The following is a 23,413-nucleotide window of genomic DNA, read 5'->3' on the forward strand; positions in this document are numbered from 1 at the left end:
GTACCATACCTGCTCAATCCCTTTGCAGCTGTTTTATAAGCAGACATTTGTTCCTTACCATGCTGCAGCTGCCCCATAGCTATATTCTTCCCCCTGAGGGGTAACCAGTCCTGCACGTGCAGAATCTACTGAAGATTCAAGAGGTTCACACCACACTATCCAATTCTCTTCAGAATAGATGATCAGAGGCTTGCAGACTTGAAGTAAATAGACACTCCCTTATCTACCACATTAATTACCTCAAAATTCAACTAGGTTTGTTAGACATGACTTGCCCTTTACCCTCTTATCCAAGTGCTTAGTCACTGTCCCTAATAACAGATTCTGATTAATTTCCCATGACAGATATTGGACTAATAGGTCTATAATTTCCTAATTTATCTCTCCTACCTGTCTTAAATAATGGAGTGACATTGGAAATTTCCAATCCAAGAGGACAATTCTGAAACCAAAGTTTGGAAGATCCTGACTAGAGCATCTACAATTTCCTCACACTTTTAATACCCTGGGGTGGAAACAGTCAGTCCCTGGAGCTTTGTCTATCTTTTTTAATCTCATTGTTTTCTCCACTACCATTTTATTTACTTGTTAAATCTTGTCTGGGACAAGGCCTTGACATCCTTTCTAAAGTGGTGCCCAGAATTGGCCACTACTCCAGCTGAGGGCTAACCAGTGCTTTATAAAGGTTTAGCATCGCTTCTTTGCTTTTGTACCCTATGCCTCTCTTTATAAAGTCAAGGAGCCTGTATAGAAACACAGAAGATGGGAGCAGGAGTAGGCCATTCAATGATCATGGCTGATCATCCAAATTCAGTACCTGGTCCCTGCTTTCTCCCCATATCCCTTGATCCCTTTAGCCTTAAGAAATATATCCAACTCCTTCTTGAATATATTTAATGAATTGGCCTCAACTGCCTTCTGTGGTAGAGAATTCCACAGGTTCACCACTCTCTGAAGAAATTCCTCATCTCAGTCCTAAATGGCTTACACCTTATCCTTAGACTGCAACCCCTGGTTCTGGACTCCCCGGCCATCGGGAACATCCTTCCTGCATCTAGTCTGTCTAGTCCTGTTAGAATTTTATAAGCTTCAATGCAATCCCCTCTCATTCTTCTAAACTCCAGCGAGTATAAGCCCAATCGACCCAATCTCTCCTCGTACGTCATTCCTGCCATCCCAGGTATCAGCCTGCTGAATCTTTGCTGCACTCCCTCCATGGCAAGAACATCCTTTAACAGCGCTATCAACTTGTCCTGCCATCTTCAAAGATGTATGTACACAAACCCCAGATCTCTCTTCCTGCACCCCCCCCCCCCCCCCCTTAGTTTATATTGCATTTTGGGAGGAAGAATGAGGATATGCATTTCTTTGTTCAATTTCATCTGCCATGTGTCACCAGTGTGTCTTGTGTCCTTCTGAAGTCTGCTACTATTCTCCTCACTGTTTACTCATTTTGAGTTGTCATCTGCAAACTTTGAAATTATGCCCTGTATTCCCAAGTCAAGGTCATAATATAGATCAACAGAGCAGTAGTCCTAATCAACGTTCCCTGTAATTTTTTTTTGGTGCTTGTGGCCCCTTTAAGCGACTGCACAGGCCATTCAAAATACTGCATGTGGTTTTTGCATTGAAAAGCCGGCTACACAGGATGCCTGGAGCGCCGCATGGCCATGCAGCTTACAGAAAACATTGGTCCTAATACTAACACCAGGGAAACACCACTACTTCCCTCTAGCCTGAAACAACCATTCACCATGACTCTCATTTCTGTCCCTTAGTCAATGTTGTCTCCACACTGCCACTGCCCCTTTATTCCCACGGGCTTCACTTTTGCTAATGTTATGTGGCATTTTATCATTCTTTTGAATCCATATATACATCAACTGCACTATCTTCATCAATCCTGTTATTTAATTGAAGAACTCCAATCAAATTTCAGACACTATTTACCTTTAACAAATCTGTTGGCTGTCCTTTATTAAACCATGTTCTTCCAAGTAACAATTAATTTTGTCCTGGATTATGGGCTCTAGAAGTTTTCCCACCACTGATGTTAAGCTGACTGACCTGTAGTTACCTGGTTTATATCTTTCTGGAACAGGTGTAACATTTGCAACACTCCTGTCCTAAGGAGGATTGTGGTCCGTGCCTCTGCTATTTCCACCCTTCCCTCAGCAACCTAGGATGCATCCCATCTGGAACGGGTGACTTTTCTACTTTGAGCATTGCCAACCTTTTAAGTACAACCCTTCTATTTTTATCCTATCCAGTTTCTCTACCCTGACCTCCTTTACTGTGACATATGCAGCATCCTCTTTAATGAAGATTGATGCTAAGTACTTGTTTAGTATCACAGCTATGCCCTCTGCTGCCACAATTTATTTTGGGTCCCTAATTGGTCCCACCCTTTTTACTGTTATAAAATACTTTAGTATTCCCTTTTTGTTACCTAATCTATTCTCAGACATTTTCTTTGCACCTCCTTTCCTCTTTTGGTTCTATTCTCTATTCTGCTTGATTCTCTAATATATGGAACCTGCCATTTATGATCAGTCTTTGTTTCATTTTCATCTTCATTTCTTTAGTCATCAGGGAGCTCTAGCTTTGAACACCCTTCCTTTCCCCTTCGTAGGAATGTCTAGTTTATACCTGATCGATCTCCTCCTCGAAGGCCTTCCATTGCTCATTTACTGTATAATCTGATCTGTTTTCAATCCACCCTTTTCAACTCACTGAAATTAGCCCTCTTCCTGTCTTCCTTTATCATTGCTACCTTTTATTCCTTGTCCTTTTCCATAACTACTCTAAACCTAATGATCTTGTGATCACTGTCAAATGCTCTCCCATTGAAACATACTCCATTTGTCCCACCTTCCCTAGAACTAGATTGAGCACAGCTTGTTGGGCTGGAAAAATACTGATCAAAAAGTTCTCTTGTACACATTTCAGGAACCCCCTCATTTCCCTTTATTATTTTTTCCTCCCCAGTGTATTGGGATAATTGAAGTCTCCCATCATCGGTACTCTCTTGCTTTACCCGTCCCTAATGGGTTAGCTATCCACAGCGTCTCATCTTGTCCAAATCTCAGTTTTAACCTGCATGACAATCATCTTTTGCAGAGGGACTCATGACATCTGCAGACCAACATCTTTTCTAAAGAACTCCCTCTTCCACATAGCCTGTTTTTATTCTGTGGCTGTCAAAAGCACCACTTCTAGACTGGTTGATAGTTGTCTTTCCGATCAGGTCAAATGCAAGACCACATATTTTCAGTTATGGGAGAAAACGAAGACATTGTGGGATATGAGCTCCTAAAACACTGGTAAACACCCTGGGAAATCTTCTAATGCCATACATGAAAATGGAAGTTGACGTAACCAGTGGACTATTTATAAATGGTCAGATCTGTGGAATACAATCCCCAAAACAGGTTTTTAAAAAAACATAATTTGTATTATTCAACCGATCGGAAACTGACCATGTAAATAAAATGCCTTGTGTAACTTTGATTAGCATTCCCCAAAAATCAAACCATGCTTCACAATCAATCCAATTAGTGTGGGGACGTAAAGCTTCCCAGTGTATATATTGGGCTGCTCACACCACTTCGAACAGAGAAAATGCAAATAAAAACAATGCTGGAAATACTCTGGTCAGGCAGCATCTGTGGAGAGAGAGTTAACGTTTCAGGTCCATGACCTTTCGTCAGAACTGCATTCTACAGCTCTGACAAAAGGTCATCGACCTGAAATGTTAACTCTCTCAACAGATACTGCCTGATCTGTTGAATATTTCCAACATCCGCAGTATTTTGCATTTGTATTGGGAATATGCAAATCTGTCTGGACAAAAATAATTTATATGTAAAATTTGAATAAGTCAAAACACCAGAGAATACAAGACCAGTAAGTTATGCAATCCATCTGGCTAGTCCCAAAAGGTGATGCACCTCAATCAACTACTCTCAAATATCTCTTCAATTATTTTTTTTCATTACCTCCATGCACAGCCAAGCTATCACCTTCTGCATAAAATAGTTCAATCTAAACTCTCTGCATCTTCCCTCGTCTAAGCTCGAGTTTATGGCAATCCCAAGCAGTAAGTTAATTGGTTGAACTGTTGAACAACCAGGTCTATATGTTGCAACCTTCACTAATTAATTACACCAGTGACCCTATCTGCTATTTAGATCTGACACTGAACATTGTCAAGGAGACAAACATTTCAGACCATGTCTCCCCAGCGACTTGGCTTGCATTCCACTCCAAACAGTTGCCCCTCGAATCATTGCAGGGGCTGTTTGTTTCTCCATCATTCAAAATGAGCACCTGCTGCTGAATCAATTCTCCCAGTAATTACTGCTCGATTAGCCATTGCTTTTAATTCTAGAAGAAATGTTAAAAGTTGAAGAGGCAACTTTCCATTATTGTGCACTTTCTGAAAGTTTCCTATACAGGCAGGGGATGGCATGCCCTGACATGACTTGTATGAGGGACAGATTCGACACACTGAACATAAGATTTCAGAATCTCACTAGCCTTTTTCTGAAGAGCATCAGCCCAAAGCTTTACGTGAAACTCTGACCGTCATGTGAAGAATGTGTGGAAATGCAGTTGCTTGATGAGGGTGTGCTTTAATACTCTTCAGTGACCCTTTGATGACTTCCTTGTTTGTGATGTCTTTGGAAAAAGACTGAAGACTTTCAAACTGCATTAACCTCTTGTATAGTCTTGCTGATGAGCTTTGTTCTATAGTGGCTTCTACTGCATTGTGAAAAGATATCCTGTATTTGTACAGTTTGAATGGCATTGGTAAAAATGAACACCTGGAGTAATTGAGTACATAGCTTGCTTGGACAATGGGTGAAGCTTAGAATTCTGTAAATGGCCTTTGGAAAGATTCCAACTGCACAGGCTCAAACTGATGGTTTCCATTTCCTTCAGACTTCTGCAGTTTGTGGAATAATTACCTGAATTGTGGATTTGCTGCCATTTTTGCTAACCTCCTTTCTCTCTCCTTCTAGTTCCCACTGGCAAGTAGGAGTGTCAGGTAACAAATGCATGCACAAACTATACATTTGAACCTGTCTTGTGTGTGTTCTGGACTTTGAGAATCGAAAGGTTTTGCTGTGCTTTTGTAAACTTAATTTGCAATTTCCTTGGGTTCTAGTTGTATGCATTTTGAATCATTTATGACAGGGAAAGCTTTACTCCTTCTGGAGTAGAGGTGGGGCCTTGGAACCAGATTTATGGTTTTAAGTAGTTTGCACTGGGCTGCCTAATACAGCTTTCGGCTTAGTTGGATATTACCAGTTCAGTTGAGCCATTCATCAACGTGTCTACCAGAAATGAGGTTTGAAGCAAACGTAGTGTACCCATCCTCCCACTGGTGACGACGGTGGACAGTGTGGCCTGCACAGGTCCACTTCGAATTCTGCACTTGTGACTTTGCTGCTCCAGCTTCAAAACACTGTCTAAAGTTAGCCTTGCTGCTATCTGTGTTGTCATTGGGAAAGCGGGATGGTCCAATTGGACTGGAAGCTGACTAACCAGGTCAATTACTTGTACACTTGTGCAGTTCTTGCTATATGTTTAACAAAAGGCAGCCAGTTTAAGGCTTGAGATGAAATAGTAAAATGTGACCAATCTATTCAGTTTCTAGAGATGCCATCAGTTTTGCTCTTCAATAAATTTGCTAGGTGGTTTGATCAAGGTAGTAAAAGGCCCCCTTAAGTTGGCTTCTCTATATTGCTCCCTTTCCACAGCTGCCAGCAGTGTGATTGCTCCACTCTAAGTATGTTTGTGCAGAGTTAAGTGAAGAACACTCGTTCTGCTGGAGATACTTGTCTTGCGTTCCCCTTGATGGCCGAGCTAATGTTTCAATTGGGGATGCTCTTATTTGATGTAAATAAATGATACGGACAATAGTCAAATTTACTGAGGGTGCCAAATTGGTAAATTATGCGGAATGAGACTGCAGGGGGATATATGTGAGCATATTGACCGATGGGTGGCAAATGCAGTTCAATGTAGAGAAAATACATTTTGGAAGTGAGGAGATTTTAAATGAAGAGGAGTGAGAGCATTTGATGTGCAGATACACTGGTTGCAAAACATGGCAAGGCAAGTAGATAGGACCAGAAAAAGAAACTTGAATCCTTAGATTCATATCTGAGGTATAAAGTACAAAAGCAAGAAAGTAATATTGACCTTGTACAAGCCCTTAGCTAGGCCACAGTTGTTAGCAGTGTTGAGGGGTTAGTTATGAAGGGACTTGGAAAGCTTAGGCCATTTTCATTGGAGCTGAGAAGACTGAGGAATGACCCGATGAAGACCTTCAAGGTTATGATTGGGTAAATTGTACGATTGTTTATATTGGTCAGAGATGATGGAGTGGGCACAAATTGAAGATACTGAAGAAATAATGGAGATTAGGAAACCTTCATGAGGCTAGTTTGAATGGAATTCTCTGCCACAAACTGTTGTAGGGTTGAAGAGTACTTTTAAAAGGGACTATTAACAGGTATAGGCAGAGAGTTTGTGTAGACAGCTCGTGTAGGGGGAGAAACAAGACCCCAGACTTGATGGGCTAAATGATTGGTTTCTGTGCTGGGACTTTCTATGACTTGCACCAAAAACTCCATCCAGAAAATTGCAGAATTTAATGATTCTGCGTTTTCTACCCATGGCCGTTGGAAACACCATGAAATGATCAGACTAATGCATGGCTTCCTGTGCCTGCCATTAAACCATCCTCCACCCACTCCAGTCTTCCAGTGCACGTGCTGACAATGTGTAACTTTTGCACATAATATTTAGCAATGGGGGAATCACTGGTGACAATCTTTTTAAAAAATCGTTCCACCAACTTGGAAAAATATCTGGCATTTATAGGGGAAATCCTTAATGGTATTTACAGTGCTGTCATCGGAAATTGCTTGAACACTTGCTGTGTCCCTGCTAGCAGCCACTGAGGAGCAGACTGCATCGCTTCACTTCCCTGTTGTGGGTGCTGCCCTACATCGTAGCACTGCTTGTAAACTTGCTGGCCACAAACTACACTACAAAAGCATCAAGCAAAGGCGCCAGACACTAACTCCTGTCTCACCCTATGGGGTAATGCCGAGGAGGCCAGTAACTTTCCCCTCTGGAGGTTAGAAACTGCTGTTGCTGATGGCCAATCACTTAACATCTCTGTACAACATCCTCTGCTCCCCATTTTAATGGAGGTGTTAACCGGTCTATTTGAAACGGGTTGACGCTCCCTCAAGGTACCAGGAATATAATGCAGACACTTTAACCGATTGTTCACTATCGCCAGCAGCAACTTCTGATCAAGTACCCATGGGCCTTGCCCTTCACCTACAGCTGAGTAGAGACTGGTGTTCCCAGACCCTTCAGTAGGGGGTGGTATGTGAGTAGACTGGATGTTGTCAAAAGTACAAAAACAGAATTTACAGCACAAGCAGGCTATTCTGCCCAACTGGTCTATGCCATTCCCCTGTTACATACCACACTAGGCTGGTGTACATTCCTGTTTTATGCCATGCCCCTGTTGTATGCCACACTAGGCTGGTGTACATTCCTGTTTTATACCATGCCCCTGTTGTATGCCACACTAGGCTGGTGTACATTCCTGTTTTATGCCATGCCCCTGTTGTATGCCACACTAGGCTGGTGTACATTCCTGTTGTATACCATGCCCCTGTTGTATGCCACACTAGGCTGGTGTACATTCCTGTTTTATGCCATGCCCCTGTTGTATGCCACACTAGGCTGGTGTACATTCCTGTTGTATACCATGCCCCTGTTGTATGCCACACTAGGCTGGTGTACATTCCTGTTTTATACCATGCCCCTGTTGTATGCCACACTAGGCTGGTGTACATTCCTGTTTTATGCCATGCCCCTGTTGTATGCCACACTAGGCTGGTGTACATTCCTGTTTTATGCCATGCCCCTGTTGTATGCCACACTAGGCTGGTGTACATTCCTGTTTTATACCATGCCCCTGTTGTATGCCACACTAGGCTGGTGTACATTCCTGTTGTATACCATGCCCCTGTTGTATGCCACACTAGGCTGTTGCTGAGACCCATTAGTAAAGATCGTGCTTACTTGTGGACATTGTACCAGCAGTTGAGTTTAACCGTGCATGGTAAATGTTAGGTCAAGTGCTCTAAGCCTGGCTGAGCTTAGCTGTGTTAGTCTCTCCTGTAATGACACTTTTTTTTTGTTCCTGGGATGTGGGCATTGCAGGCAAGGCCAGCATTTATTGCCCATCCCTAATTGCCCTTGAGAAGGTGAGCTGCCGCTGCAGTCTGTGTGGTGAAGGTACTCCCACAGTGCTGTTGGGGAGGGAGTTCCAGGATTTTGATGAAGGATCGGCAATATGTTTCCAAGTCAGGATGGTGTGTGACTTGGAGGGGAGCTGGGAGGTGATGTTCCCATGTGCCTGCTGCCCTTGTCCTTCTAGGTGGTAGTGGTTGCAGATTTGGGAGGTAATGTTGAAAAAGCCTTGGTGAGTTGCTGCAGTTAACCCTACAGAAATAAACTTAAACCTTAAACCACTCCCCAGCTACTCGCCACTCGGCTCCTTTCCCTCGTGCCAACGTCACTTTTTTTGCTCTGCGGTCACTTTTTCCAAAAACTGCCTCTTGAGTTGCCACTCGGGACTGCTCCGCTCTCGCGATGCTCCTTCCGGTGTTCCATCGCACTCCTGACTTGTACCGTGTAGATGGTGGAAAGGCTTTGGGGAGTCAGAAGGCAAGACACTCACTGTGGAATACCCAGCCTCTGACCTCTTGTAGCCACAGTATTTGTGGCTGGTCAATGGTGACTCCCAGGGTGTTGATGGTGGGGGATTTGGCAATAGTTATGCTGTGGAATGTCATGGGGCAGTGGCTAGACTCTTGCTTGTTGAGATAGTCATTGACTGGCACTTGTGTGGAGTGAATATTATTTGCAAATATCAGCCCAAGCCTGAATGTTGTCCAGGTCTTGTTGCATGCGGGCATGGACTGCTTCATTATCTGAGGAGTTGCGAATGGCACTGAACACTGTGCAGTCATCAGCGAACATCCCCACTCCTGACCTTATGATGGAGGGAAGGTCATTAATGAAGCAGCTGAAGATGATTGGGCCAATGACACTGCCCTGAGGAACTCCTGCAGCGATGTCCTGGGGCTGAGATGATTGACCTCCAACAACTGCAACCATCTTCCTTTGTGCTAGGTATGACTCCAGCCAGTGGAGAGTTTTCCCCCGATTCCCATTGACTTCAGTTTTACTAGGGATCCTTGATGCCACACTGACGAATGCTGCCTCGATGTCAAGGGCAGTCACTCTCACCTTGCCTGGAATTCATTCTTTTGCCCATGTTTGGACCAAGGCTATAATGAGGTCGGGAGCCGAGTGGTCCTGGCGGAACCCAAACTCAGCAGCGGTGAAGAGGTTATTGGTGAGTAAGTGCTGCTTGATAGCACTGTTAACGACACCTTCCATCACTTTGCTCATGATTGAGAGTAGACTGATGGGGCAGTAATTGGCTGGATTGGATTTGTCTTGCTTTTTGTGGACAGGACCTACCTAGGCAGTTTTCCACATTGTCAGATAGATGCCAGTGTTGTAGCTGTACTGCAACAGCTTGGCTAGAGATGTGGCTAGTTCTAGAGCACAAGTCTTCAGCACGACAGCTGGGATGTTGTCAGGGCCCAGAGCCTTTGCTGTATCCAGTGCGCTCAGCCGTTTCTTGATCTCACGTGGAGTGAATCGAATTGGCTGAAGACTGGCTTCTGTGATGGTGGGGACCTCAGAAGGAGGCAGAAATGGATCATCCACTCGGCACTTCTGGCTGAAGATGGCTGCAAACGCTTCAGCCTTGTCTTTTGCACTCGCGTGCTGGGCCTGCCCATCATTGAGGATGGGGATATTCATGGAGCCTCCTCCTGTTAGTTGTTTAATTGTCCACCATTCACGACTGGATGTGGCAGGACTGCAGAGCTTTGATCTGATCCAGTGGTTAGGGGATCACTTAGCTCTGTCTTGTAGCATGCTGCTTCTGCTGTTTAGCATGCATGGAGTCCTGTGTTGCAGCTTCCCCAGGTTGGCTCTCCTGTGCTCTTCATTGAACCAGGCTTGTCCCCTGGCTTAATGGTAATGAGGAATATGCTGGGCCATGAGGTTACGGATTGTGGTGGAATACAATTCTGCTGATGACCCACAGCACCTCCATGGATGCCCAGTTTTTGAGCTGCTAGATCTGTTCTGAATCTATCCCATTTAGCAGAGTGGTAATGCCACAGAACATGACAGGACTTTGTCTCCACAAGGACTATGCGGTGGTCATTCCTATCAATACTGTCATGGACAGAGGCATCTGCGACAGGTAGATTGGTGAGGACGAGGTCAAAGGTTTTTCCCTCACTGGTTCTCTCTCTCCACCTGTCGCAGGCCCAGTTTGGCAGCTATGTCCTTCAGGACGCTGCCAGCTCGGTCAGTAGTGGTACTACAACACTACTGATGGACATTGAAGTCCCCCACTCCGAGTACATTCTGTGCCCTTGCTACCCTCCATGCTTCTTCCAACTGGTGTTCAACATGGAGTACTGATTAATTAGCTGAGGGAGGGCGGTAGGTGGTAATCAGCAGGTGGTTTCCTTGCCCATGCTTGACCTGTAACCGTGAGACTTCATGGGGTCGGGAGTCAATGAGAACTCCCATGGTCACTCCTGGCTGACTACCACTGCCAATTCCTCTGGTCCAGGGATGGTAATGGAGGAGTCTGGGACATTGGCTGAAAGGTATGATTCTGAGTGTGACTCAGGCTGTTGCTTGACTAGTCTGTGGGACAGCTCTCCAACATCTGGGAACTTGTGCCTAAATTGGGTGAGGAGGACTTTACCGGGTCGACTGGGCTGGGTGTGCTGTTGTCGTGTCCAAAGCCGGTGCCTAGGTCGATGCCGGGTGGTCTGTCCAGTTTTATTCATCATACTGTTTTTGTAGTGGTTTTTTACAACTGAGTGGCTTGCTGGGCCATTTCAGAGGGTAGTTAAAAGGTAACCACATTGCTGTGGGTCTGGAGTCATATAGGCCAGACCGGGTAAGGACAGCAGATTTCCTTCCCTAAAGGACATTGGTGAACCAAATGAGTTTTTACAACAATCCGGTAGTTTCATGGTCACCGTTACTGATACTAGCTTTTTATTCCGGATTTATTTAATTAATTGAATCTAAATTCCCCAGCTGCCGTGGTGGGATTTGAACTCGCGTCTCTGGATTACTAGCCCAGTAACATAACCACTATCCTACCATTCCCGGCATACCACTTCATCAAAGTGCATCAACCTTCTCCAGCTGATAGTCCAATAATCGGCTGGTTTTGCTGTTGTGCTGATCGTCCTATTGTGCTGCATTGTAAATGTTCCCTTCCTGCACTACCAGCTCCTTTTCGTAATAAGAATTTCGAGTGAGATTATGACTCTCTTCCCCTCCCTGATTTAACTTATTACATGCGATGCACCTAGCCGATCTTTCACTGTTGATCTGTTTTCGACCGGCCCTTTAAACTATGTTCAAAGGTAATTTCTGCTGGAGAAATGAGTTCTTGCCCTCTCCCGCTCGTCATAACGGAGTGGTGTGTCGGGGAGGGAGGGGCTCTGTGTATAATAAAGCATTGCTGTGTGGAGGTCCATTGGGATCCAATCTGCAATAACACATTGGACTGTATTTTCAGAGAATTGAGGCAGAAACACCAGAAAGATGGGCAGTGAGGCCTCCTGCCCTGATCTGGATGTTCCTCCGTGTTCCTGCTGTTGCCTGCCTCTTTCCCCCATCCCCCCACATGCAAGTGTTGGAGCCTTTCCTTCCTCAACCCATCTTACCCCCACTCCTTGGGACCAACGGGTGAAAGATGGCGGGAGGCCTGGGGTGGTGTCTGTAATAACCTGAAGTCTCCTGATCGAGAAGGGCCTATAGCGACCTCTTCTCCACTGTCAAATAGGCCTTGGAGAGACCTGCTGCTTTATAAAAACTGCTATAATTTTCACCTTGGGGGCTCCTGCCACTTTATGCAGTGGTCCATGCCAGCTCTCTGTACAGTAATCCAGTCAGTTCCATTCCCCTGCTGTAGCCCTGCAAGTTTATTTCTCTCCAAGTGCCTATCCAATTTCCTTTTGCAATCATTGATCATCTCCACTTCCACCACCCTCGTCGGCAGCAAGTTCCAGGTCATTAACACTTGCTGCGTGATAAAGTCCTTCCTTGCATCTCCTGCCCAAAACCTTAAATCTATGTCCTCTTGTCCTTATACCATCAGCTAATGGGAAAAGCCTTTCTGTCTGTCTATCTTATCCAAACCTGTCAATCTTGTACACCTCTCAAATCTCCTCCACCTACTTTGCTTCCAAGGAGAACAACCCAAGCTTCTCCAACCTAACCTTGTAGCTAAAATCCCTGGAACTATTTTGTTTCATATTCTCTATCTCCCTCATCCAAGGAGTCCTGGCTTTGGTTCCCCTTCCTTTCTCTCTTGTTGGAATGTACCCAAAACATCTCCTTAAAGAACATCCATTGTTCAGTTAGTCTTTCCTGTCCATCTTTGGTTCTATTTTACACTAGCTAGATCCCATTGAAGTTAGCCCTCTTCTGATTTAGAAGTTCCTCGCTCTCCATTACTAATCTAAACCTAATACAATGATCACTCTTACCTGTGTTCTCCCACAGACACTTGGCCCACCTCATTCCCCAGCACTAGATCCAGCAATGCCTCCTTCCTAGTTGGGCCAAGAACATATTGGTCATAGAAGTTCTCCTGAACACATTTCAGAAATTCCTCCCCCTCCTTTCCTTTTACTCTTACAGAATCCCAATTGATATTTGGATAATTAAAGTCCCCCAATATCACCACTAGTTCTTGAACAACTTTGATTTCCCTGCAGATTTGCTCCTGTATCTCTCTCTATTTGGAGGCCCATAGAATATCCCCAATAGCGTGATCATACCCTTTTTGCATCTCAACTCTAACCAAATGGATGCTGTCCTTGCCCCCTCAAGGACATCCTCTCTTTCCAACACTACAATGTCTTCCCTAATCAGAACTGCCATCCCACCTCCCTTTTTCCTACCCCTATCTTTGCTGAACACCTTGTATCTGTGAATATTAAGCACCCAGTCCTCACCATTTTTAAGCCACGTTTCCGTTATTGCCACTACATCATATTCCCACACGGCTAGTTGTGCTTGTAGCTCACCAACCTTATTCACCATATTTTGTGCATTTACATACATGCATTCCAAACCTGACTTTGTATTCCTTGTAGACCACCTTGGTCTGCTACTATCTAATATGGTACTACTCCCTTCTCTAGTATTATCCAACACTCTCCCTCCTTTATACAACACATTCCTATTTTGTTTAAACCCTCCCCAACCATACTAGTGAACCTCCCTGCAAGGACATTGGTCCCAGTCCTGTTGAGGAGCAACCTGTCCCTTTTTTGAATAGGTGCCTCCTGCCCCAGAACTGGTCCCAATGCCCCAAGAATCTGAAGCCCTCCCTCCTGCACCATGCCTCAAGCCAAGCATTGATCCTATCTTTCAGTTTCTACTCTCGCTGGCATGTGGCACTGGGAGTAATCCAGAGATTACTGCCTTTTGAGGTCCTACTTTTTAAACTTCCTCCCTAGTTCCTGAAAGTCTGACAGTAGGACCTCAATACCCTCTGTCATTGGCACTGACGTATACCACAACTTCTGCCTCACTCCCTTCCACCTGCATCCTCTCCGTGATGTCCTTTACCCTGGCACCAGGCAGGCAACACACCATGAGGGACTCACGGTGACGGTTACAGAAACGCCTGTCAGTCCCCCCCTAACTATGGAATCTCCTATAATGACCATTTCTATGCTGTGCTGTCGTCTCTCCGCCCCGGTGCAGTCCTGTGCCTATTGGTGCCATGGTCTAGACTGCACTCCTTCAAGGTGTCGTCACTCCCAGCAGTCTCCAGTGCTGCGTACCAGTTTGAGTGACACACACGCTGGAGACTCCTGCACTTCCTGCCTCTTCCTAGTCTTCTGGGTGACCACCCATTTACTACCCTGAACTCTCTCTGCCTGTGGGGTGGCCACCTCCTGGAATGTACGGTCCAGGAAACTCTCAGCCTCCCAGATGCTCAGCAGTGACTCCAGCTGCCCCTCAAGCTTGGAAACCTTGAGCTTGAGCAGCTGGAAACACTTCCTACACACATGGTCCCCCAAGACACATGAAGGGCCCTGCAGTTCCCACATGGTGCAGGAATTGCAAGCAACAGGCATCCAGCTGCCCATTCACGATCTAAAAAATGTCTCTTCCCCTCTTTCAGAAGCTAATTAGTATCTTGTTTAAACTATTAATTATAATGAGTGACTCCACTCACGGATGTCGCTGTCTTGTGCTCCCTCTCTCGGACTGCTCCTTGCTTTTTTAAAATGCAAGAAAAGCACTGCTGCCCTCAATGCACCACATTCCCTCACTCTCCAAATTCCGAGTTTAGTGCTCTGTCGAACTGGACTCTGTGCTACCTACTTATAGCGGTAAGTTCCTTCTTACCTCTGGCAGCCCACCCTGTGTGGCCAGGTAACCCTGTACTGCAGGGAGCCCGCCCTGTGTGGCCAGGTAACCCTGTACTGCAGGGAGCCCGCCCTGTGTGGCCAGGTAACCCTGTACTGCAGGGAGCCCGCCCTGTGTGGCCAGGTAACCCTGTACTGCAGGGAGCCCGCCCTGTGGCCAGGTAACCCTGTACTGCAGGGAGCCCGCCCTGTGTGGCCAGGTAACCCTGTACTGCAGGGAGCCCGCCCTGTGGCCAGGTAACCTCGTACTGCAGGGATCCCGCCCTGTGTGGCCAGGTAACCTCGTACTGCAGGGATCCCGCCCTGTGTGGCCAGGTAACCTCGTACTGCAGGGATCCCACCCTGTGTGGCCAGGTAACCTCGTACTGCAGGGATCCCACCCTGTGTGGCCAGGTAACCTCGTACTGCAGGGAGCCTGCCCTGTGTGGCCAGGTAACCTCGTACTGCAGGGATCCCGCCCTGTGTGGCCAGGTAACCTCATACTGCAGGGAGCCCGCCCTGTGGCCAGGTAACCTCGTACTGCAGGGATCCCGCCCTGTGTGGCCAGGTAACCTCGTACTGCAGGGAGCCTGCCCTGTGTGGCCAGGTAACCTCGTACTGCAGGGAGCCCGCCCTGTGTGGCCAGGTAACCTCGTACTGCAGGGATCCCACCCTGTGTGGCCAGGTAACCTCGTACTGCAGGGAGCCTGCCCTGTGTGGCCAGGTAACCTCGTACTGCAGGGAGCCCGCCCTGTGTGGCCAGGTAACCTCGTACTGCAGGGAGCCTGCCCTGTGTGGCCAGGTAACCCCATACTCCAGGGAGCCTGCCCTGTGTGGCCAGGTAACCCTGTACTGCAGGGAGCCTGCCCTGTGTGGCCAGGTAACCTCGTACTGCAGGGAGCCTGCCCTGTGTGGCCAGGTAACCTCGTACTGCAGGGATCCCGCCTTGTGTGGACAGGTAACCTCATACTGCAGGGAGCCCGCCCTGTGTGGCCAGGTAACCTCGTACTGCAGGGAGCCCGCCCTGTGTGGCCAGGTAACCTCGTACTGCAGGGAGCCTGCCCTGTGTGGCCAGGTAACCTCGTACTGCAGGGAGCCTGCCCTGTGTGGCCAGGTAACCTCGTACTGCAGGGAGCCCGCCCTGTGTGGCCAGGTAACCTCGTACTGCAGGGATCCTGCCCTGTGTGGCCAGGTAACCTCGTACTGCAGGGAGCCCGCCCTGTGTGGCCAGGTAACCTCGTACTGCAGGGAGCCTGCCCTGTGTGGCCAGGTAACCTCGTACTGCAGGGAGCCTGCCCTGTGTGGCCAGGTAACCTCGTACTGCAGGGAGCCCGCCCTGTGTGGCCAGGTAACCTCATACTGCAGGGAGCCTGCCCTGTGTGGCCAGGTAACCTCGTACTGCAGGGAGCCTGCCCTGTGTGGCCAGGTAACCTCGTACTGCAGGGAGCCTGCCCTGTGTGGCCAGGTAACCTCGTACTGCAGGGATCCCGCCCTGTGTGGCCAGGTAACCTCGTACTGCAGGGATCCTGCCCTGTGTGGCCAGGTAACCTCGTACTGCAGGGAGCCCGCCCTGTGTGGCCAGGTAACCTCGTACTGCAGGGAGCCTGCCCTGTGTGGCCAGGTAACCTCGTACTGCAGGGAGCCCGCCCTGTGTGGCCAGGTAACCTCGTACTGCAGGGAGCCTGCCCTGTGTGGCCAGGTAACCCTGTACTGCAGGGAGCCCGCCCTGTGTGGACAGGTAACCTCATACTGCAGGGAGCCTGCCCTGTGTGGCCAGGTAACCTCGTACTGCAGGGAGCCTGCCCTGTGTGGCCAGGTAACCCTGTACTGCAGGGAGCCTGCCCTGTGGCCAGGTAACCCTGTACTGCAGGGAGCCTGCCCTGTGTGGCCTGGTAACTCTACTGCAGGGAGCCCGCCCTGTGTGGCCAGGTAACCCTGTACTGCAGGGAGCCTGCCCTGTGTGGCCTGGTAACTCTACTGCAGGGAGCCTGCCCTGTGGGGCCAGGTAACCTCGTACTGCAGGGAGCCCGCCCTGTGTGGCCTGGTAACTCTACTGCAGGGAGCCTGCCCTGTGGGGCCAGGTAACCTCGTACTGCAGGGAGCCCGCCCTGTGTGGCCTGGTAACTCTACTGCAGGGAGCCTGCCCTGTGGGGCCAGGTAACCTCGTACTGCAGGGAGCCCGCCCTGTGTGGCCTGGTAACTCTACTGCAGGGAGCCTGCCCTGTGGGGCCAGGTAACCTCGTACTGCAGGGAGCCCGCCCTGTGTGGCCAGGTAACCTCGTACTGCAGGGAGCCCGCCCTGTGTGGACAGGTAACCCTGTACTGCAGGGAGCCTGCCCTGTGTGGCCAGGTAACCCTGTACTGCAGGGAGCCTGCCCTGTGTGGACAGGTAACCCTGTACTGCAGGGAGCCTGCCCTGTGTGGCCAGGTAACCTCGTACTGCAGGGAGCCCGCCCTGTGTGGCCAGGTAACCTCGTACTGCAGGGAGCCTGCCCTGTGTGGACAGGTAACCTCGTACTGCAGGGAGCCTGCCCTGTGTGGCCAGGTAACCCTGTACTGCAGGGAGCCCGCCCTGTGTGGCCAGGTAACCTCGTACTGCAGGGAGCCTGCCCTGTGTGGACAGGTAACCTCGTACTGCAGGGAGCCCGCCCTGTGTGGCCAGGTAACCTCGTACTGCAGGGAGCCCGCCCTGTGTGGCCAGGTAACCTCGTACTGCAGGGAGCCCGCCCTGTGTGGCCAGGTAACCTCGTACTGCAGGGAGCCTGCCCTGTGTGGACAGGTAACCTCGTACTGCAGGGAGCCTGCCCTGTGTGGCCAGGTAACCTCGTACTGCAGGGAGCCTGCCCTGTGTGGCCAGGTAACCTCGTACTGCAGGGAGCCTGCCCTGTGTGGCCAGGTAACCTCGTACTGCAGGGAGCCCGCCCTGTGTGGCCAGGTAACCTCGTACTGCAGGGAGCCTGCCCTGTGTGGCCAGGTAACCTCGTACTGCAGGGAGCCTGCCCTGTGGGGCCAGGTAACCTCGTACTGCAGGGAGCCTGCCCTGTGTGGCCAGGTAACCTCATACTGCAGGGAGCCTGCCCTGTGTGGCCAGGTAACCTCGTACTGCAGGGAGCCCGCCCTGTGTGGACAGGTAACCCTGTACTGCAGGGAGCCTGCCCTGTGTGGACAGGTAACCTCGTACTGCAGGGAGCCCGCCCTGTGGCCAGGTAACCTCGTACTGCAGGGAGCCTGCCCTGTGTGGACAGGTAACCCTGTACTGCAGGGAGCCTGCCCTGTGTGGACAGGTAACCCTGTACTGCAGGGAGCCTGCCCTGTGTGGCCAGGTAACCTCGTACTGCAGGGAGCCCGCCCTGTGGCCAGGTAACCTCGTACTGCAGGGAGCCCGCCCTGTGGCCAGGTAACCTCGTACTGCAGGGAGCCCGCCCTGTGGCCAGGTAACCTCGTACTGCAGGGAGCCTGCCCTGTGTGGCCAGGTAACCCTGTACTGCAGGGAGCCTGCCCTGTGTGGCCTGGTAACCCTGTACTGCAGGGAGCTCGCCCTGTGTGGCCAGGTAACCCTGTACTGCAGGGAGCTCGCCCTGTGTGGCCAGGTAACCTCGTACTGCAGGGAGCCTGCCCTGTGTGGCCAGGTAACCTCATACTGCAGGGAGCTCGCCCTGTGTGGCCAGGTAACCTCGTACTGCAGGGAGCCCGCCCTGTGTGGACAGGTAACCCTGTACTGCAGGGAGCTCGCCCTGTGTGGCCAGGTAACCCTGTACTGCAGGGAGCCCGCCCTGTGTGGCCTGGTAACTCTACTGCAGGGAGCTTGCCCTGTGTGGCCAGGTAACCCTGTACTGCAGGGAGCTCGCCCTGTGTGGCCAGGTAACCCTGTACTGCAGGGAGCCTGCCCTGTGGCCCGGTAACCCCGTACTGCAGGGAGTCTGCCCTGTGTGGCCAGGTAACCCCATACTCCAGGGAGCCCACCCTGTGTGGCCAGGTAACCCTGTACTGCAGGGAGCCTGCCCTGTGTGGACAGGTAACCCTGTACTGCAGGGATCCCGCCCTGTGTGGCCAGGTAACCTCGTACTGCAGGGAGCCTGCCCTGTGGCCAGGTAACCTCGTACTGCAGGGAGCCCGCCCTGTGGCCAGGTAACCTCGTACTGCAGGGAGCCCGCCCTGTGGCCAGGTAACCTCGTACTGCAGGGAGCCTGCCCTGTGTGGCCAGGTAACCTCGTACTGCAGGGAGCCTGCCCTGTGTGGCCAGGTAACCTCGTACTGCAGGGAGCCTGCCCTGTGTGGCCAGGTAACCCTGTACTGCAGGGAGCTCGCCCTGTGTGGCCAGGTAACCCTGTACTGCAGGGAGCTCGCCCTGTGTGGCCAGGTAACCCTGTACTGCAGGGAGCCTGCCCTGTGGCCCAGTAACCTCGTACTGCAGGGAGCCTGCCCTGTGGCCAGGTAACCTCGTACTGCAGGGAGTCTGCCCTGTGTGGCCAGGTAACCCCATACTCCAGGGAGTCTGCCCTGTGTGGCCAGGTAACCCCGTACTGCAGGGAGCTTGCCCTGTGTGGCCAGGTAACCCCGTACTGCAGGGAGCTCGCCCTGTGTGGCCAGGTAACCCCATACTCCAGGGAGCCCGCCCTGTGTGGCCAGGTAACCCCATACTCCAGGGAGCCTGCCCTGTGTGGCCAGGTAACCCCATACTCCAGGGAGCCCGCCCTGTGGCCCGGTAACCCCGTACTGCAGGGAGCCTGCCCTGTGTGGCCAGGTAACCCCATACTCCAGGGAGCTCGCCCTGTGTGGCCAGGTAACCCCATACTCCAGGGAGTCTGCCCTGTGTGGCCAGGTAACCTCGGCCCAGTGAATTGGGATTAGAGACTGGCAGATGTCCCACCCCATTGGAAACGGGTAAACTCAGCCTGTCATCTCATCGGGATATTCGGTTTGAAGCTTCACTGAGACTGAAATGCCTGCCTGCTCCGGAGAGCATCCAGCTGCTGTTGCTGTCCTTGCAGATGCTACAGGGGAAAAGGGGGCTCCATTCTGTGTGTGCAGTTCTATTTATCAAATGACCATCACGCTAGATTGCAGGCAGCCCTATTTTAAATGCTGTGCATTGTCTTGTCTAGTTTTGCATTACTGTACATGCATGCCAGTGGTTAGATCATAACTTTCAAATAGATTTGTTTAATAAATTAAACTATGAATTTAAATTTGTATCACCTCATTCCTGCTTCGAGAGGCTGTAGATTCTCTGTCTTAACTGTTGTGCTTTTTTCAGACAACAGTGAAATTGAAAACAAAGAGGCGGCCCAGGGAAAGACAGCAGAGTCCATGCCCAGCCCAGTAACACCTACTCAACCTGCATCATTTCGGCCCAGAAAAATCCCGCCTGGTGGTGCCTCCAGCCTTGTTCTGGGATAAACACACCATTTACTTCATTATCTGAGTTGCAGACTGAATAAATGTGTTTAATTTTATTGTGAACTACAAAGTTTGAGCCCTACTTTTTGTTTTGTACTAGCACTTTACATTTTACAGCTCCATAGGTGCCAGCTCCATTTCCTAAAGTGCACCAAACATGAGGCCTGCTGGGAAAGGCATGAGTGATTCCTCCCTGTGATGTATGTTGATATGTTTGTGTTTCATATGTGACTTCAGACTAAATTCTGGCATTTTGGACTTTGTATTTGGGACTATCAGAGTATGTTTTGTCATGCAAATAAAAATTGTTCTCCAAATTGGACTTTGACTTCATCCTTCAGCCCATTGACTATAACCTGCCCACAGCAGCAACTTTAGAGCAAGAGTGACTGCCAAGTATCTAAAATAGAGGGAGCAGGTGAGAGCTGAGTTAACAATTGGCTATCAGATGAGCCTTGTATTCTGTCGCGGTATATGAGGTGTTTGCACCTCCTTTTGTTAAGAGCAATATCGAAAGTCTTGGACAGACTTGGGCCTTGGTTCAGGCAAAAAGTGTTTTGCAGGAAAAGAGCAAACCAAGCTTCTTGGAAGCATCTTTGGTATTGGATGAGATGTGGCAGTTAGAGAGGCCACGAGCAATGATAAAGAATTTAGGTTGGAGTAACCATGGTTGTCACTGTTGATTAGACTTTGAGCCAAACCTGTACGAAGCATCGAAAGAAGTGGGTAGAGACGCAAACTCATTAGGTTTAGAGTAGTTATAGTTACCGTAATTACAGGAACTTCCATAGCAGAAGGAACAATCAAAGGTGAAGATACTCCACTGGAGGAGGGCTAATTTCAGTGAGTTGAAAAGGGATCTGGCCCAGGTGGAATGGAATCAAAGATTGGCAGGAAAAACAATAAATGAGCAATGGGAGGCCTTCAAAGAGGAGCTAGTTTGTGTACAGACTCGACACATTCCTATAAGGGGGAAAGGAAGGGTGTCCAAAGCTAGAGCACCCTGGATGACTAAAGAAATTGATTAAAATGAAACACAAACTGAGGCTTCTGATAAATCTCAGAATCATATGGTAGACAATTAAGCAGAACACTAGGTCAAGGAACCAACTATGGAACAGGCTAATTTAGATCTTGTGTAATAAGACAGGGTTAATTAGTCATCTTAGTCAAGGATCCTCAGGGGAAGAGTGATCATATAGAATTTCATAGAGTTTGAGTGATGTGGTTAAGCTCAAAACTAGGGTCTTCAATATAAACAAAGACAATTACATAGGTATGAGGGGTGAGTTGGCTAAAGTAGATTAGGAAATTATATTAAAAGATGACATAAGTAATGAAGACCATTTAAAGAAATAATTCTCAATGAATATACATTCCCTTGAGGGATTTTTTTTTTAAATTCCACAGGAAAAGTGGTCCAACCGTAGCTAACTGGAGAAGTTAAGGATAGTATTTGATTAAGAGGCTTATAATGTAGTCAGTAGCAAGCCTGAGGATTGGGAGGGATTTAGAAATCAGCAGAGGCTGACCAAGAAATTGATGGAGGGAGAAATTATAATGGGAGTAAGCTAGCAAGAAATATAAAAACATTAAGAGCTTCTACAAGTATGTAAAAAGGAAGCGATTAGTAGAAGTAAACGTGGGTCCCTTTGAAGCAGAGACAGGAGAAATTATAATGGGGAATAAGGAAATGGCAGAGAGGTTAAACAAATAGTCGCAATGGCAGACACAAAAACCATACTGGAAATTGTGGGGAACAGAGGGTCGAATGAAAATGAGGAACTTAAAGTAATATTAGTAAAAGAAAAAGTACTGGAGAAATTAATGGGGCAAAAAACTGACAAGCCGCTGGACCTGATGGCCTACATCCTAAGGTTTTAACAGAGGTGGATGCAAAGATAGTGGATGCATTGGTTTTGATATTCTAGAATGGTCCCCCATGGATTGAAAGGTAGCAAATGTAACCCTGCTATTCAAGAAAGGAGGAACTTAGAAAATCATATGATTAGGTAGAGTCAACAGTATTATGAAAAGGAAATAGTGTTTTCTGAGGGTTTAACTGGAATGGTTACAGCACGGAAGGAGGCCGTTTGGCCCATCCAGCCCACCCTGTATGGCTGGGTAACCTCGGCTTTGTACCGCAGCGAGCATGCCCTGTATGGTCAGGTGACCTCACTGCTGGGAGCCCGCCCCCTCTAGCAGGGTAGATAAGGATGAACCAGTGGATGTTGTATATTTGGATTTTCAAAAAGCATTCAGTAAGATGCCACACGAGGTTATACAAAATTAGGGCTCGTGGGATTGGGGGGTAATATTAGCATAGATCAAGGATTGGCTAACGGACTTAAAACAGTAGGAATAAACAGGTCATTTTTGGATTGGCAGGCTGTAACTGGTGGGGTACTGCAAGGATCAGAGCTTGGGCCTCAGCTATTTACAATCTAGATCAATGACCTAGATGAGGGGGCCAAGTGTAATATATGTTTGCTGACGATACAAAGCATGGTGGGAAAGTAAGCTGTGAGGAGGCTGCAAAGGGATATAGACAGGTTAAGTAAGTGGGCAAGAAGCTGGCCGATGGAGTATAATGTGGCAAATGTGAAATTATCCACTTTGGTAGGAAGAATGGAAAAGCAGAATCATTTTTAAAAGGTGAGTGACTAGTAAATGTTAATATTCAGAGGGATTTGGGTGTCCTTGTACATGAATCACAAAGTTAACATGCAAGCAATTAGGGAAGCAAATGGTATGTTAGCCTTTATTGCAAGGGGATTTGAGTATAAGAGTAAAGAAATCTTGCTGCAATTAAATAGGGCCCTGGTGAGACCACACCTGGAGTACTGTGTTTTGATCTTACCTAAGGAAGGATATACTTGCCTTAGAGCAGGTGCACTGAAGCTTCACTAGATTGATTCCTGGGATGAGAGGGTTGTTGTATGAGGAGAGATTGTGTAGAATGGGCCGATACTCTCTGGAGTTTAGAAGCATAAGGTGATCTCATTGAAACATATAAAATTCTTAAAGGGCTTGACAGGGTAGATGTTGAGAGGACAGAACTAGGGGTCATATTCTCACAATAAGGGGTCGGCCATTTAGGACTGAGATGAGAAATTTCTTCACTCAAGGTTGTGAATCTTTAGAATTCTCTACCTCTGCTGTGGAGGCTCAGTCGTTGAGCATATTCAAGGCTGAGATCGATAGATTTTGGGATTCTGGAGGAATCAAGGGATATGGGGATCGGGCGGGAAAGTGGAGTTGAGGCCGATGATCAGCCATGATCTTATTGAATGGCGGAGCAGGTTCGCGGGGCCGTATGGCCGACTCCTGCTCCTATTTCTTGTTAGTATACACAAAATGCAGAGTAGAACTGAAAAAGGAAATAAGGGCAGAGAGAGATTATGAGAAAACATTAGTGGGTAACATAA

General features: G+C 48.5%; 1 protein-coding gene across 2 annotated transcripts in view; it reads left to right on the forward strand.

Moving 5' to 3' along the window:
• Positions 1 to 20,302, forward strand: part of LOC147102560 (jupiter microtubule associated homolog 1-like) — a 45,813-nt gene extending 25,511 nt beyond the window's left edge. For both annotated transcript variants that reach the window (XM_085963209.1, XM_085963208.1), the window contains exon 5: positions 19,843 to 20,302. In XM_085963209.1, coding sequence (XP_085819335.1) covers positions 19,843 to 19,985 — 143 coding nt within the window. In that variant the 3' untranslated portion in view covers positions 19,986 to 20,302. The remainder of the gene's footprint in view (positions 1 to 19,842) is intronic.
• The last annotated feature ends 3,111 nt before the right edge of the window (positions 20,303 to 23,413 follow it).

Source organism: Somniosus microcephalus, chromosome 21 (genome assembly GCF_052327205.1).
Source record: "Somniosus microcephalus isolate GS21.2 chromosome 21, FLI_Smic_1.0, whole genome shotgun sequence".
In the NCBI taxonomy this organism is placed as follows: domain Eukaryota; kingdom Metazoa; phylum Chordata; class Chondrichthyes; order Squaliformes; family Somniosidae; genus Somniosus; species Somniosus microcephalus.